The sequence below is a fragment of the Panthera leo genome, chromosome E2, assembly GCF_018350215.1.
Source record: "Panthera leo isolate Ple1 chromosome E2, P.leo_Ple1_pat1.1, whole genome shotgun sequence".
Lineage (NCBI taxonomy): Eukaryota > Metazoa > Chordata > Mammalia > Carnivora > Felidae > Panthera > Panthera leo.
The window spans coordinates 10,614,395-10,629,856 of NC_056693.1; the positions used below are offsets into that span (position 1 = coordinate 10,614,395).

The 15,462-nt window shown below is 61.1% G+C and overlaps 2 protein-coding genes across 2 annotated transcripts in view; one reads left to right on the top strand and one right to left on the bottom strand.

Annotated features, from left to right (window-relative positions):
* Positions 1–2,178: 2,178 nt before the first annotated feature.
* The window catches only part of PNMA8C (PNMA family member 8C), a 31,327-nt gene continuing 18,043 nt past the window's right edge, over positions 2,179–15,462 (bottom strand). The window contains exons 2-3 of the mRNA XM_042918977.1: positions 5,136–5,268; positions 2,179–2,261 (exon numbers count right to left, since the gene is read on the bottom strand). The gene's annotated coding sequence lies outside the window, so the exon portion shown is untranslated. The remainder of the gene's footprint in view (positions 2,262–5,135; positions 5,269–15,462) is intronic.
* PNMA8B (PNMA family member 8B) lies at positions 8,262–9,523 on the top strand. Its single transcript, XM_042920350.1, is given in 5 exon segments — positions 8,262–8,267; positions 8,728–8,843; positions 8,886–9,181; positions 9,184–9,254; positions 9,257–9,523. Coding segments are annotated over 5 exon segments (756 nt in total).

Below are 15,462 nucleotides of genomic sequence, written 5' to 3' on the forward strand. Positions count from 1 at the left end.
GTGTTGCACAGCCTGCACGTGCTGGGGGGAGGGCAGGAAGGCCGGCTGCAAGACGGCTTCGACGGCCGCCTCCTCCAGGCCCTCCGGGATGCCGGTGACCAGTAGGGCCCCGTGCATGTCCGCGCGCAGCCCCCTGCCCCAGTGGCGCAAAGCCTGGTGGCCATGGTGCCTCCTGCCCACGGGCACAGATTGCATCGGACTCGGGCTGGGGCGCCCTGTGCAAATCCAGCCCTGGAACAGCGCTGCAGGCCTTGGGCTGCAGGTTCCAGCGAATGTGGCAAGGCTGAGAGCTGGGGGTTTTGGGGCTCCCTCTGCCTCTAGCTGGCTGATGCGGCGGTCTTTCTGACGCCCCCTCTCCTGGGCTCTTGGAGGATCCGGGGGTGGGGGGGGGGGGGGAGCTTACGTGTCTTTGCTGGTTTGACCAGGCTCCCTGCAGGCTTGGCTGTGAGACCAGCCTGGGTGAGGTGTCTGGGAGCAGCACCCTCCCCCCACCCCCTCCCCCCAACTGCTGGCCCCTCCTGGCTTGGATCCCTGGTCTCCCGCTCCAGCCAAGTGTGAAACAGGCACCGCCTTCTTCTTCATTCTGGCAGTTTCTCTCTGCCAAGCCTGGTGCTGGCATCCGTCTCTCTCTGAGGTGGCTGTTGCCATCTCCATGGCAACCACTTTTAGGCTGTTGCCAGGGGCTGAGCATTTGTGTTAAAGAGCTCACTGGGCCCTTTCATGATTCAGGACCGTACATCTCACCCAGAGAACTGGGTCTCACTGACCTGGGGCCAATCTCCTGGAACCAGGCTTTTAATTGGGGGGGGGGGGGGTTACTCTGCATCTGGGGTGAGTTTAATGTTCAGGGCCGGAGGGCAGGGTCTGAATTGAAGCTAAACCTGGGTGTGACAGGGCAAGAGAAGCCTTGCTCAGGCAGGGCTGCATGCCCAGAGGTGGCCGGATGAGACCCAGGCTGAGCGGGCGGGGCTTTGGGCTTCCGGGGAGAGCCCCTGGGACACCACTAATAATCATATCATAGGGACCCCTAGGAGCTCACTTTAATAATATCTCAATAACTGTTCCCATGGACACTCAAAGCGCTGCCCCAGTGTGTTTCAGGGCTGCCGCACCCCACGATGCTTCCAGAACGGTCTCCTCAAGCCCCGGGCCTTGCCCCTCCTCTCCCCGGCCCACCCCGCCTCTCTGGGCACACTGTGGTGGTGAGCCAGTCCCAGACCACAGGAGGAACGCCCCTCCTTCTATCTGGGCAAGATATGAGATGTGAAACCAGTGATTTTCTGTTTCTTTTTTAGGTTTATGTATTTTTGAAAGAGACAATGTTTGAGTGGGGGAGGGGCAGAGAGAGAGAGAGGGGACACAGAATCTGAAGCAGGCTCTGTGCTGTGCTGTCATCAGAGACCCGACGTGGGGCTCGAACTCACGAACCATGAGATCATGACCTGAGCTGAAGTTGGACACTTATCTGACTAAGCCACTGGGCGTCCCTCTTTTTTTTGAGGGGGGGGGGAGGGAGCACGTGAGTGAAGGGCAGAGAGAGAGAGAGAGAATCCCATGAGGATCAGAGAGAGAGAAAGAGAGAGAGAGAGAGAGAAGCGGGTCTTGCCCGAAGCAGGGCTCGAACTCCCGAACCGTGAGATCATGACCTGAGCCCAAGTCAGATGCTTACCCGACTGAGCCACCCAGGCGCCCTCAGTGATGTCTTTCTCCTCAGCCTACCTGTGGCCGAGATGCCAGTCTGCCCAAGCATGGGTCTGTCTTGCAAACACCGTGTCTGACAAATTGCTCGCTGATGGTCTGCTCCAGCGGGGGCAGTGAGTGAGACTGCCTTCACTGGTCCCCTGTTGGTATGAGACCTGGGGTCCCTGGAGGGAAGCGAGAAGCCCCAAGAACGTATGGCAAGTGGTGGTGCTGGGTCTGAGAAACCGGGAAGACCCTTTTCTTTATCCCTCCAAGCCCTGTCCCAGCCCTTGGAGCCAGAGGTGTTATCTGCCAGGCACGGAGAGCCCCACTGCGCACCTTCTCTTGGGGCAGGGCTTGCAGAATGTTTTAGGGGGCACATTACACAACACTCGTTGGGTCCCAAGTGCAGAAACCCAAATTATCCTGGATTAAGCAGAAAAGGGAATTCATCGGCTGGTGTTACTATAAATGTTCGGGTTGATTGGCTTCAGGCATGGCTGGTTCCAGGGCCCTTTCATTCATTTTTATTCAGCCAGAGACTGAGGACCGACTCCCATTGGACCAGTTGGGTCACGTGCCTGCAATCACAGGGATTGGGAAGGGGAATGAGTTCTCTGATTGGCCAGGCTTGGGTGTGTGAGGGTTAGTGGTCCCCACAGGAACCACCTGGTCCGTGGTGGGGGAGGGGGTTCCCACAATCACATAGAGACGTGAGCATTAGCAGGGAAAGGCCTGGATTCTCAGGGGGAAATGGGCCGGAAGAGCTGAAGCCGGTTCTGGGTCAGGGAACAGCGGCTCCCTCCCCAGAACGGCTGCGCATCTCCTGGGTGAGGGTCACTGCTCTCCCTCCCGCGGGAGGTGACACTGAGCTGAGCCTGGAGGGAGGAGGTGGCCCTCTGCGGGGTAGCGTAAGGGAAGAAGTGCCTCCCGGGTGGCTGGTTTACAAGGGCCCCAGTGGCCAGATCGAACGGTTGGTGGGGGGGCGGAGTGTGGCTAAGGGGGGGAGTGCCAGGGCCAGGCCCGTGGGGACTGGTGGATGTGACCAAGGAGCACAACTTTGTTGGGTCGCCAAGGTCAGAGCTGGAAGCTTCTTTTCAGTTTAGGTGCTGGGTGACCCTGGGACAGTTAAACAACGCCTCTGAGCCTCGCTTTCCTCCTTCGTAAGTTACTCTGAGCTGCCGCGTGGGGTTAGGCGCCTGGCGGCTGCAGCGCACTCCTAGGACGCAGTAGGGCTTTGGGTAGAAGGGCTCCGCGGCAATCCTCTCCGTTACGATCCATTTTTGTCTGTCGGGGAGCCTGAGGCCCCTGCAGGAGGGATGTGCTGGTTCAGCGCGCCCTCTGGTGGGCGCTTGGGGACACGGCTCAGAAAAGAAAGAAGCCAGAGCGTTACAGATCCTTCCTCCCTCTCTTCTTCCTCCTCTCCCCTCCTTTCTCCTGGCTTTCTTTGCTTATCTTCCTTCCCCACACGCTCTCACAGAGCCTGCTCCCTCCTAGCGGGAGACCCAGCCACGACTGAGACAGCCCAGGCCCTGCCCTCCTGGGGTTCACAGTCCCTTGGGCGGTGGGGTGGGGGGACACAGGGATCCCTCCCGAGGGGAGCTTCACGTGCGACCCCTGTGCTCCAGGCTGGACAGACCCCCGGGGAGGAGGGCAGGACTGCAGTGTGCAGGGGCCTCAAGGGCCGCCGCGAGGAGGGCACTGGAGCCATAGAAAGGGGAGAGGCAGGGTCAAGTTTGTGACGCCTTGTGGAGGACGGGTGCGAGCTCCCTGCCCCCCCCCCCACCCTAGGGCGAGTTCTGGGTGGCTCTGCTGGGATTGAGGGAGAGTCTGGCAGGCCACTTGGGGCGGGCTCTGTCCTTGCAAGGGCAGGAATGACCTCTTGGCTCCCACAGCGGGGCGAGAGTGGGCGAGGGATAGCGGACACTGGGTTTCTGTGTGTGTCTCTAGGTGTGTGTGATGTGTGTTAGAGGTGGGTGTGTGTGAGGGGTGCAGGGGTTTTTGTAAACGTGTTGGTCAGTGGGATCGTGTCATGGGCAGGTGCGAGCCCAATGCCTCAACTTGAACGGAGCAAACCTCTGACACCAGCCCGCTCGGGTCCCCCCCCCCCCCCCGGGGCGAGATAGATCCGATCCTTGAACCTGAGACCGCGGTGTCCTGCCTGGGACCCCCTCCCCCAACTCTGTCCCCCATCTTGGGCAAATGGCAGGTCCTACAACGGCGGGAAGGGAACAAGGAAGGAGCCATCACCTTGCACTCATTAGACAGACAAATCTTCGAAGGCTGGATAACGTCCCGCGTTGGGAGAGGGGGTCGGGGCCCAGGAATCCTCAAGCGCTAACGGTGGGGGCGTGAACGGGGACAGTCCTTGCACTGGGTGGCTTGGGGGACTTGGGAGAGTGAGCAGTCCACAGACCCTACCTCCCGGCAATCTGCATCTGGGACGCGTGCCAGGGACTGTCCCACTCGGCCCAAGAGGATGGGGCGAGGGTGTGGATCGTCACGTCTTTAGCAGCGTGCCATAAAACCACTTTGTGCCATAAAACCACAACTTTTGCTTACGCTCACGGATTCTGCGGTCAACAGCGCTGAAAGGGCGCCGTTCCCTCAGCCCTACGAGGTCTGGGGCCTTGGTCGAGGTGACACCAACGTCAAAGGCCTGGGAGCCCTTGGAAGCTTCGTCTCTCCTGTGTCCAGGGCCTGGTGTGGGGTGGCCTGACCGGAGGACTGGCGTGCCTCCAAGTGGTCTATCCGTGTGAATCAGGCGTCCTCGCAGCCCGGCAGCTGAGTTGCACACAAAAGCCTTCCGTTGCTGGCCTTGGAAGCCCCAGGACATCCTTCCCGCCACACGTTATCACTAGGGGCAGCCGCAAAGCTCGCCCAGGTTCAGGTTCAAGGAAGGGGGATGCGGACCCCCACCTCTGGGGACGACCCGGAACTCGCAGCCGTGTCTTAAAACCGTGATCGGTGTCTCGCCTGGGAGGAGGGGACGATAAAGAGGTAAAATGGGCTGAGTTCTCGTTGTGCAATTCCACCCGGCGGGCAGAATTACAGACGAGACGTATTAACGACGGTCCCTCTGAGACACGTTACCCACAAGGGCTCTAAGCAGAGGACGCTTTGAGTAACCAAAGCGGGGAACAGCTCTCAGACAAGTTATCCAGGGGCGCCCGGCTGGCTCAGCCGGTGAAGCGTCCGACTTCGGCTCAGGTCACGATCTCGCGGTCCGTGGGTTCGAGGCCCGCGTCGGGCTCTGTGCTGATGGCTCAGAGCCCGGAGCCTGCTTCCGATTCTGTGTCTCCCTCTCTCTCTCTGCCCCTCCCCTGCTCGCGCTCTGTCTCTCTCTTTCTCTCAAAAATGCATGAAAACATCAAAAAAACTAAATTAATTAATTAATTAAATAGCTATTATTTTCCCAAATCAACCAATTCAAGAGGAGAATGGCGTTGTGTTACGTTCTTGCAACTCTCCTTCGCGTCTGATTCAACAGAGGTTACTGGATCGTCCTACCCGCTTCTGCGTTCAGCCAGTTGCAACATCGCCACGCCGCGTAGCCTCTGGAGAATCCCATCGAACACTGGTGAGAGACTGAGAGTGAAAAAGGCAAATAACGCGTTAGTCCTCTCGTGACCACAGGTTTGATCCCACGGACCCCCTGAAATGCCTCTGGGAACCCCTAAGGGTTCCTGGAGCACACTATGAGAACCCCTGTCCCTATGGTTGCTTTTACCACTTCACAAGCAGGCTCGGGTTTTTTGTTTTGTCCTGTTTTCCTTCCCCTCAGACACAGGGAGGTGGGAGAAGAATTGTGCCAAGCGTTTGATATGCCCTTCTCTTCCAGCTGTTTCTATGGGAACCGTGGAGGCAACAGCCAGGGCTGGGCAGGACCTTCGGGCTTCCTATCGCCCTGCCTGGCTGGTGCCCGTGTGATCGTTAGCTCACAGGGCTCAGGGTTCAAGGCCTACTCCGATCCTGTGCCCTGGCGCTTCTGCAATGTTTCCGTTTCTTGGGTGCCGCAGTCTTCTTCCGGAAGTTTCTGAGACTCTCTAATTCTCTACTTGGCTTCTGGGACCCTGTCCCCACCCACTCTGCCCCACTTCCCGCGCCCCCCCCCCCGCCTCCCGGGAGAGAAATGAATGGGGCCAGCTTCTGGGGGGACACAGCAGCCAGAAAGTGGGGTGAAGAGGACAGATGATCGCACCTGCCGTTCATGACCAAGTGTGGATGTAGAGGTAAGGGGAGGGGAGGCCAGATGGAATTACTTGGAACTGGGGCACAGACACTAGAATAAAAGTGGGCATGGTCAGTGGCAATGAAAACCGTGTTTGGAAAGACGTGTCGTGGGGGCGCCTGGGTGGTTCAGTCGGTTAAGCGTCCAACTTCAGCTCATGTTGTTGGACAAGTGAATAAAATACGCCAAAGGTGGCCCATGGGGCTAAAACAAACTCTGGTCTCTAGCTTAGAGACCCCTCGTCTGGATTCTTCTTCCTTTGTTTGCTGCGTGCGCAAACCCTCCCCCCCCCCCGAAATATGGAGGCTTACAACTGTAAATTACCCTTCCCGCTTGCATTCGGGGCTCAGATCTTTGGAGAAACGGTCTCCTCTGAGCCCGCCGGTGTTAAATGAATCTCCGATCCACCAAGATCTCTGAGTGCCGCTTGGTTTTTCCGCCAGCGTTCCAGCCTGGTTCCGTAACAAGTTCAGGATCTCACGGTTTGTGGGTTCGAGCCCCGCGTCGGGCTCTGTGCTGACAGCTCGAAGCCTGGAGCCTGCTTCGGATTCTGTGTCTCCCTCTCTCTCTGCCCCTCCCCTGCTTGCGCTCTGTCTCTCTCTCTCTCTGTGTCTCAAAAATGAAAAAAAAACTTTTTAAAAAATTAAAAAAAAAAGATGCATCGTGTTTATGTATAAAGCAGAGTTGGATTCTGGGCTCAGATCCTTGTAAATCGATTCTGCACAGACGTGAATGCCTGGTGGTACATCTGAGGGGCATGGAAGATATGAAACAAGTCAGGGCTGTTCATGGGCGTCCCAGCAAGGAACCTGCTTGGGATTCCTTCTCTCCCCCTCTCTCTCTCCCTCAAGAATAATAAATTAAAAAAAATAATTGTTTCAAATTGTTGATACGTAAATGGTCGTATTGTGTACATTTCAGGATACATGAAATCCATTCTTTTTTAAAAAAAATGATTTTATTTTATTGTTAAGATAGGGCGGGCAGGGGAGGGGCAGAGAGAGAGAGAGAGGAGGACAGAGGATCCAAAGCAGGCTCAGCGCTCACGCGGGTCTCGAACTCAGGAACTGAGCCGTGAGGTCGTGACCTGAGCTGAAGTCGGTTGCTTACCCGACTGAGCCGCCCAGGCACCCCATGAAGTCTGTTCTTAGAACGAAATGAAACCCCCCTGCTTCCTTGTATTTACTGAAGGCGGCCAGAACAAATTCAACATTACACATGTGGCTTGCATTTGGGGCTCCAATTAGATTTCTGTTGGACCACTTTGCTCTGGAGACCAGGGTCCCATCCACTGGGGGATCAGGAAGGTAAGAGAAGGGAAAAGCAGGGAAAATAGGAAGGGCTTCAGGGGGGTTGGTAGGGAAGTGAGTAAGCAGTTTGGTCCCCCCCCCCCGTTGCCATGGTAACATTGCTATAAACTCTCTTCCTACATCAAAGAGAAAGAAAAAAGAACAAAAAAAGCCCAAGGTGTTTGGATGCCTCGTTTTATTTAACAGATGCTTATATAATGCTAAGTTCTCAATAAATGATTTCCACGGCGGTGACCTTCTAGGGAACAGCCACTCGGGGTCAGCATCTGTTCCAAAGGGTTTTCATGGATCGTCCACTTTAACCCCCATCAGAGTCCTAGGAGGTAGGGTTCATGGTTATTGCCGTATAACAGAGGAGTGGAACCCAGGCCTGGGGGCAGTTCAGAAACCTTCCCGGGATTGGGGGAGGCGGGGGGACTGGAGAAGGAGAACCAGGATAGACATGGGACGGCTGGACCACAGAGCCTGATTTACATAGAGTGGGCAGATAAACGACGTGAAAGAAACGTGTTTAGAGTACCTGTGATATTCACACCCGTGAATGGCCCCCGGCCAGGGGCAAATGCTTTCTCTGGGAACCGGAATTCAGGTCTGATCTCACTGAAGATCATACACATACAAAATTATATATATATATATATATACACATACAAAATTATATATATATATATATATATATATATATATATATATATATATACATATATACACACACACACACACACACACACACACACACACGACTGATTGTAGGTGCCATTTCTGACCCAGGAATACGAGCAAGAATGAAGCGTGGTCTCCGGGAATGAGGTCTGTATACCCTCAGTGATATATACACCTCACATGTGAAGCCCGCGGACCCTTACTGATGCCTGGGTGACACCCGTCACGCTGAACAAGGCTCCTTCCCCGAGCATGAGTCCTGGTACCACTGTGTGAGGCCAAGGCCTCCTAGACTTCGGCGTCACATCCTGACTTCCACCTGTACACAGGGGACGGGATTACATCCGGCTGAAACCTGGACTGTCCCGAAGGGGACCATGGAGGTCCGGCCCTGACGTCTCGCTGTCCCCTGGGGATTTGGCCTTTTTGGGCTCATCAGTGCAGGTGGGACCGCCCGTCTCCACGTCCTTTCCTCCTGTCCTTTGGAGCAGCACTTGGGACCCCAGCCACGCTGACTCCCGCTCCAGCCCGCAGCGTTACCACGGAGACCCGGCCCAGCTGGGGGAGGGGCGCGCCCATCCGCGCAGGCGTAGGACCTAGAAGTCAGGTCGCCTCGCCACTGCTCGGATTGGATTGGAGAGCAGGTGAGCGCCCAGACTCGGCCGGGCCCGCTCCCCTCCCCTCGCCGCTAAGGTGGCCACGGCGCCGCCCTCCGGGGCACCTGAGCAGGAGCCGCGTCACTCAGGCCGCTGTCAGGGAAAAAGGGCATCGCAGCGGGCTGGCGGCATCCCTGAACGTGACACGTAGCCACCCCCCCTCTCCCGCTTCGCTTCGGAGACCCAGGCCCAGGGCTCAGGGCCCGCCCCCAGGCAGGCCGGCTCCCCCCCAGGGAAGGGCCGCCGGCCTCGCAGAAACACAGCCAGAGGCAACAGGTGGGCCCAGCAGGGCCAGGAGAGAGAGCCAGGCGGGAGTCCGACGACTCTCTGGGGCTGGTGATCCAGGACTCCACGCCCGCCCCAGGAGGCCGCCAAGGAGCTCAGGAAGAAGGAGTGGACCCTGCAGAGCGACACGGGCGGAGGAGCGGGTCCCCGCGAGTTCTTGGCCCTGGTGACGGGGCGGACAAAGCCAAGCAGGAGCGGGCGGAGGCAGAGCCCCGGGGGGGGGGGGGGCGAGGCCCTCAGCCTCCACAGGGGAGAAGCCCGGGGCCCAGGGGGGCGCGGCCCGGCTTTAGTGGCCCTGCTGGCGGTGAGAGACACGTGGCAGCAGGAGCCCAGGGACAGCGACGCGGGGAGCCAGGAGACGAGAGGGTGGACAGTCCCGAGTTTGTGGCCATCGCGGCCTGTGCGGACCCGTGGGCCCCGTGGGCCCGTGGCGGGGAGGGGAGATGCTGAAAGTCGCTTGGGTGATGGAGTCACTGGGCTGGAGCGACAAGCGAGGCCAGACAGAGGCCCTCCCCGCGGTCTTGCCCGTCCCGCGCCGGGACACTCGCGGAGCCCGCGAGAAGGTGGACGAGGCGGGCCGCCGGGTGGACGCCGTGGTCCTGCGGAAGGCCGCGGGCCGCGGGAGCCGCCGGGAGCGCATTTCCAGCCTGGCCGAGCCCGAGCCCCCCTCCACGGGCGCGGGGACCCGGCGGGGCTGACGAGCGACGCCAAGGAAGGCGCCTGCGAAGGCGGGAGGTGCGGGCGCGCGGGAGGCGAGCGGGGCGCGGGCTCGGAGGCGGCGCCGGAGGCCGCGGGGAGCGGGGAGTCGGGGCCCGAGGCCGGGGCGTCCAGGAGGCCGCGGGCCAAGCGGGCGCCGCCCCGTCGGGCTCGGGCAGGAGCCGGGGTGGGGGCAGGGGAGGCGGAGGCGGAGGCCGCGGCAGGGTGGGGGTGGGGTGGGGCTGGCGTCGCTCGCGGGGGGAAGGCGGTGAACCGGGAAAAGAAGGGGCGCCGGGGCCCTTGCGGAGGCCGGCGAGGCCAGGGGTCAGCTGCTCACCCTCCCCCACCCCCGCCTCCAAGTCGGCCGGTAGTGAGAAGGGTCGTGGCGGCCAGAGGTTGCCCCCCAGTGCCGCTAGGGGAACCCGGAGACGCGCGGCCTCACCCCCCCATCCCGGCAACCCCCTCCCCCGACACCCTGCCACAGAGGCGGCCTCCCGGCTTCACCCTGGGACCCGCGCTCTGCTGAGCCACCCGCCGCCGGCCTCCCGGGTCCCTCTCTGTCCCTCCTTTGCAGGTGGCGGGACGATCCCCAGGGAAGAAGGGAAGAGATTCAGCCCCTCCGGAAGGCAGCAGCCCCAGGTGATGGGCCGGTGTCTGGGGCCACCCAGGTGGCACCCGGTTAGCATGGGGGGGAGGTGAATGTGGGAGGACATGGGGCAGTGGAGAGGCCAGCCATGCCAGACAGTTCCTTCTGGCTCTCCGTGAGGCCCTCATGGTTCCGGAGACCTGCTTCTGGCCAGCGTCTGTGGGCCACTGTCCCCCCACTCCAGCCAGTCTCACGGGGCCTGGGAACTGGGATGGAGCCCCCGCCACCCAGCTGGGCAGGGTTGACACCCACTCTCCCCACATGTAGCCGAGGCCTGAAGGCTGATCCTCCCTGCTTGGGGGAGGAGATGATTCCAGAGAGAGGAATGTGAGGGGCAGAGGGGGCAGTCCCTTGGGGAGAGGAGAGGTCCCATGAGAGAAGAGAAGAGAGGAGACGTGGGAAGGGTGGGGGCAGGGGAGGAGGAGGAGGAAGAAAGGGAAAGAGCGCCAGCCCTGCCCCCCTCAGCCACAGCTGAGACAAGGGACCCAGCTCCTCAAGGCCAAGGCCGGCCACCTGCCACCGTCCCGGGCTGAATCTGCCACTCAGGCCGCCCAGGGATCCCCAGACATCTCAATTATTGGCCAAAATTTGCACCTCTGGGTAGATCACATAAAATCCAGATTTCTGGCTTCTGTCCGTGGCAGTGAGGGCAGCGCACTTCCAACAGGCCTGGGGTCCCCTCACCCCCCATCCCCGTTGTCCCTACAGCTGTCCCCTTCCTCGGGTCCCGTGGGCTGACCGACCCCTAGGCGCTGGCTTTGCAGCCCCGGCTTAAGAGGATGAAGGGTCCCCGTTTCTCTCTCTGAGTGAATTAAACACGGGAAGGACCCTGAGGCGGCGCCTGAGGGGGCAGGGCCAGTCCAGCCAGTGCAGGAGCCGCCCAGGGTCTTGTGTTGAGAGGATGGAATGTCCCCAGGAGGGAGCTGCAGCCCAGCCCTGATCCCCCAGGCTCTTGGCTCCGCGCTGTCCGGTCAGCACCTGCTGTCCCCGCGTAGCTGCTTCGGTGCCCGGCGGTGTCTGGGTGGGGAAGTGGACCCTGGTTCTGGGCTGGCTGCTGTTTCTTGTCCCCTCGTCCTGGGGCTGCGTGTGTGCCTGGGCCAGAGTTCCCGTCCCCAGGCAGTGACGGGCCCATCGTGCCAGGAGGGCCCTCCCTCCATGCCTCCAGGAAGGCACAGGGGCCTGGGGGTGTCCCCACGGCCGGACTGCACTGTCCTACCCCCACCTCGGGACACCAGAATGCTTCAGTTGCGCCAGAAGGAGTCTCCCTTAGGGCTGCAGGGACCTCCAAGGGACAGGACTGAGATCACCTGGCAGCAGTCAGGATGCCCTGGGGCTGGGGAGGAAGCCCGTCCTCCCTGGGGGCGATGGCCCTGGTCTGAGTGGCCTCTGCAGCCGCCTGGGGGCGGGGCAGGAGGGCGGAGCATCTCTGGGCTCCTCTCCTGGAGCCCCTGTCCCCTGGGGCCCCTCAGGAAAGCGAATGGAGCCTTCTGGTCTGGCCTCAATGTGCTCTGGACGATGGGGGAGGGGAGCGTCTGAGGTTGGGCCACCACCCTGGGACTGCCCTGTCACTGCTTTGCCCCCAGTGTCCTTCCGTGGCCGTACCCCCACCCAGGCCCCTGGCCTGACTGCAGCCGTATAAATCCTGCCATGCTTCGACTTTTCTCTGCCCCCACTCCTGGCCTCCTTCTCCACCTCCCACCTCAGGGTGGATGCTTCACCCTGCTCTGTGGCCTGTTGCTGTCTATGCCCAGCACCCAACTCCCACGCTTCAGCTCAAGGCCTGTCCCCTGGCCCTTGTGCCATAGATCTGCCATGGACCCAGACTGAGGGGAACTATCTCCACTCCTCCCTGGGGGTCCTGCCTCCCTTCGGAGTCCTCATCCATACATGGCTACGGGCCACAGAGGGGCCCTTTTAGATCAGTCTGATGTGTGATTCGGTGTCTCCCTTCCCCAAACCCTTTAGAGTTTTCTTTGTCCCCACAGATTAACATTTGGGGTCTATTCCTGCCTCAGGGCCTTTGCACCTGCTGCCCACCCCCACCCCCACCCCTTCCGCGGCCTGGAGTGCTTCTCCCCAGGATGTTTGCACGGCTCTATCCTTCACTTCATTCCAGCCTTTGTCCAACTGTCCCAGTCCCAGGGAGGGCTTCCCCGACCACCCCGCGAAAAATGTAACCCTCCCCTCACATGCCCCCTTTTTCAGAGCTCTGACAGCCACCTGCCACACCCACGCGTTTCCAGATGACCCACTGACTGTATCTGTCGGGGGGGGGGGTCGTGGAGGGAATGGGTGACGCGGCCATCGCGGGCCAAAGTGCAGAAGGACAGGGCAGGTGGCCCAGGGGCCCCCGGGGGAGGTACCGCCGCAGCCCGGAACCCAGGTCGCCGCGCTGAAGGGTTCCACCAAGCAGACTTCCCCGAGGAGGGACCCGGGAGCCCCGGGCCCGCGTTCCTGCCGTCCACGCCGCAGCGCGAGCGGCTCCCGGAGAGCGTCCCCTGCCCCCGCCTTCCCGCTGTTCCCCGCGCCCGAGGGCCCGCGGCCCCGAGGACACCGAGGACACCTCTCGGTGGCGGCCGGGAGGAGGCGGGAGGGACGGGGCGGGCCGCGCGGGACCCGGAGCCAGGCCCGGTGCTCGGCGCTGGCGCGGCGGCAGGACGCACGCCAAGTGCAGACCCTTGCGGAGCGTCGTGGGCCCGGGGACGGACAAAAGACGCTGCCGGAGAAGTGCACGCGGATGCACGACACCGGGAGGCCGCGGGGCGAGCCTGCGCGGCGCAGGGTTTGCGATCGGCGCCTAGTTCGGGGGCCGGGGGGCCAGGCAGCCCTCGCTGACAAGGCGACCTTTGAGCGAAGAGCCGAAGAGGTGAGGGGTGGGGCGGGCGGGCGCCCGAGGGAGGCTCCCTCGGGAGGCGCGAGCCCTGGGGGCGCTCACGTGGGATCACGGACCCCACCGGGGCCGGCCTCCCGCGCTGTTTGTGTCCCCGCGGGGTCAGTTGGTGGGGGACAGATTCGGGCCGTCGTGTGCGTCCTTATTGGATTCTGCGCACAGACTAGGCGCGGGGGAACTGGAGGAAGGCAGGTTTTCACTGCCATTTCCCAGACGAGGCAAGTGAGCTCGAAGCCGGATTCGTCCTCCTCCGGGGCTCCCTCGCGGAACCGCGGAACCGTTCCAGCCCACGTGGCCGCGGTGTCCCTTTACCCCGTCCCCGACCCCACCTCGGCCCGCACGCTCGGGCCGGACCCGTCCGCCCCGTCGGCCAGCTCGGGTCCCGGCACTGCTGGGAACGGGGTGGGCTCCCACATCTTCCGGAGGGGAGGTCGAGGGCTCCAGGGCCGGCCGGCGCCGCCCCCTGCCCACGTCCCACCGCTCGCGAGAGGGGAGAGCGCCCGCACGACCTGCGGCTCCCGCGCCTCCCGCCAGGGGGCGCCCCAGGACCGCTGGTGAAAGGCGCGCGGCGCGGGCTCCCCCGGAGGGCGCCGGAGGCTGCGGCCACTGGCCCAGGACCTTAAAGGGCCAAAGCTCCACGTGGCCTTTGAACGTCAGGCAGCGGCCCGTCAAGGGAGGTCCCGAGATCAGCAGCATCAGCCTCCGCTGGAGCTGGAGATGCATATCCTTGAGCCCACCCCAGACGGAAGGAATGACTTGGGGTTGGGATCCTGCAGTCTGTGTCTTAGAAGGCCTTCCAGATGATTCTGATGCACGCCCAGCTTGAGACGGGTCTGCTGTGGGGTCTGATTATCTCCCGGAGCCCTGGGGGGATCCGTTCGCAGTCCCGGGTGCACAGTGGAATCATCTGGAAGCCTTAGGGCTCTGGATGCCCCAGCCACACCTGCGCCAGTTCGGTGAGCGTCTCTGAGCGTGCGGGCCGGGCGGGGGGTGTTTGAAAGCTCCCGGGTCATTCCACACCAGCCAGGATGGGGAAAGCACCGTCCCCGGGGCCCCAATCAGGGCTGAGATGTCTCGTGAGGAACTGACCGCCTCTGATGTAAAACGGGAATAGGACAGATGATGTCCGTTGGGGGCGGATTTGAATTCCAACACATTATATCTCCTTCAGTCCTTCACCAGCCCTGGGAGGAAAGCTTCGTATCTATAAAGATCCGCCTTTCAGATGAGTAAGTAGGGGCACAAAGAGGTTAAGTAACCAGCCGAGTTTGCACAGCTTGTAAAGGTTGGTGCTAGGGGTGACCCAGGCTCCAAATCCCTCCTTACTCTGTCCCCCCGAATGTCCCCCCATGACAGGTTTCTCCTGTCATATCACACCACCGTGTTGCAGGGTGGAGGTGTTCCATTATTTTTCCCTCTGGGGACGTCTAGGGGTGGCTGGGCACATCCAGACAAAGCCTGGTCTGGAGACGACATTCTAGTTTTCTGGGGCTTCTCTCCAGGAAAATCCTGGTACGTGTGAAACCACAGCCCTGGAGGCATCAGGTGGGTTGCATTTGGGGACTGGGCCCTTCAAGCCGTAAATGAAATCCCCTTGGATTATAAATAGTATTGGGGCACCTGGGTGGCTCCGAGGGTCAAGCGTGGGAATCTTGATTCCGGCTCAGGTCGTGATCTCACGGTTTGTGAGTTTGGGCCTCGTGTTGGGCTTAGCCCTGATGTCGTGGAGCCTGCTTGGGATTCTCTGCCTCCCTCCCTCTGCCCCTCCCCTTTGTGCGTGCTCTCTCTCTCAAAATAAACAAGCTTAAAAAAAATAGTATAAAAACCCTGGTAGAATTTCAGGTAACCCCAGGGACCTCTGCTTTCCGGGCCTTGATGTATGCTCGTGCCTGTAACGCTGGGGTGCGAGCGACAAACCGAGAATCGGCGGGTGTTTGGCTCTGCCCCAGACCCCTGAGCCTCTCCTGGTGTCTCTGGCAATCTCTGCTCCCACCTTCTGTCACCTCCCGGCAACCCGAGCCGGCTAGGCCCCCGTGGTCACATGGCTGCTGTTCTCCCAGACGGGCAGCAGTCACAGACCCCAGGCCACCACCACCTGGATGCCGGAAGGCTGGGCACTCCAGGAATGGCTGGGTCCAGCCTGGTTATTCCCTCGCCCGCAGCCAAGTCCATCCCTCCCGGTGGGGTCCACACCCTGTCTTTCTTCCAAACCCCACAGGTGCAAAGGGCCTCTTAGCAGCGACTACTTCCGGGGAGGGAGCAGGTGACAGCATGTCATTCTTTAGTTCCAAAACAAAACTGAGAAGCTCAGGCCAGGAGTGCAGGCACAGGACAGGGCTGGCCTTCAGGCCTCCCTTCTCCACGACCTCCCTTTCCTCCGGCCTTCAGCTAGGCTGGGGTGTGGC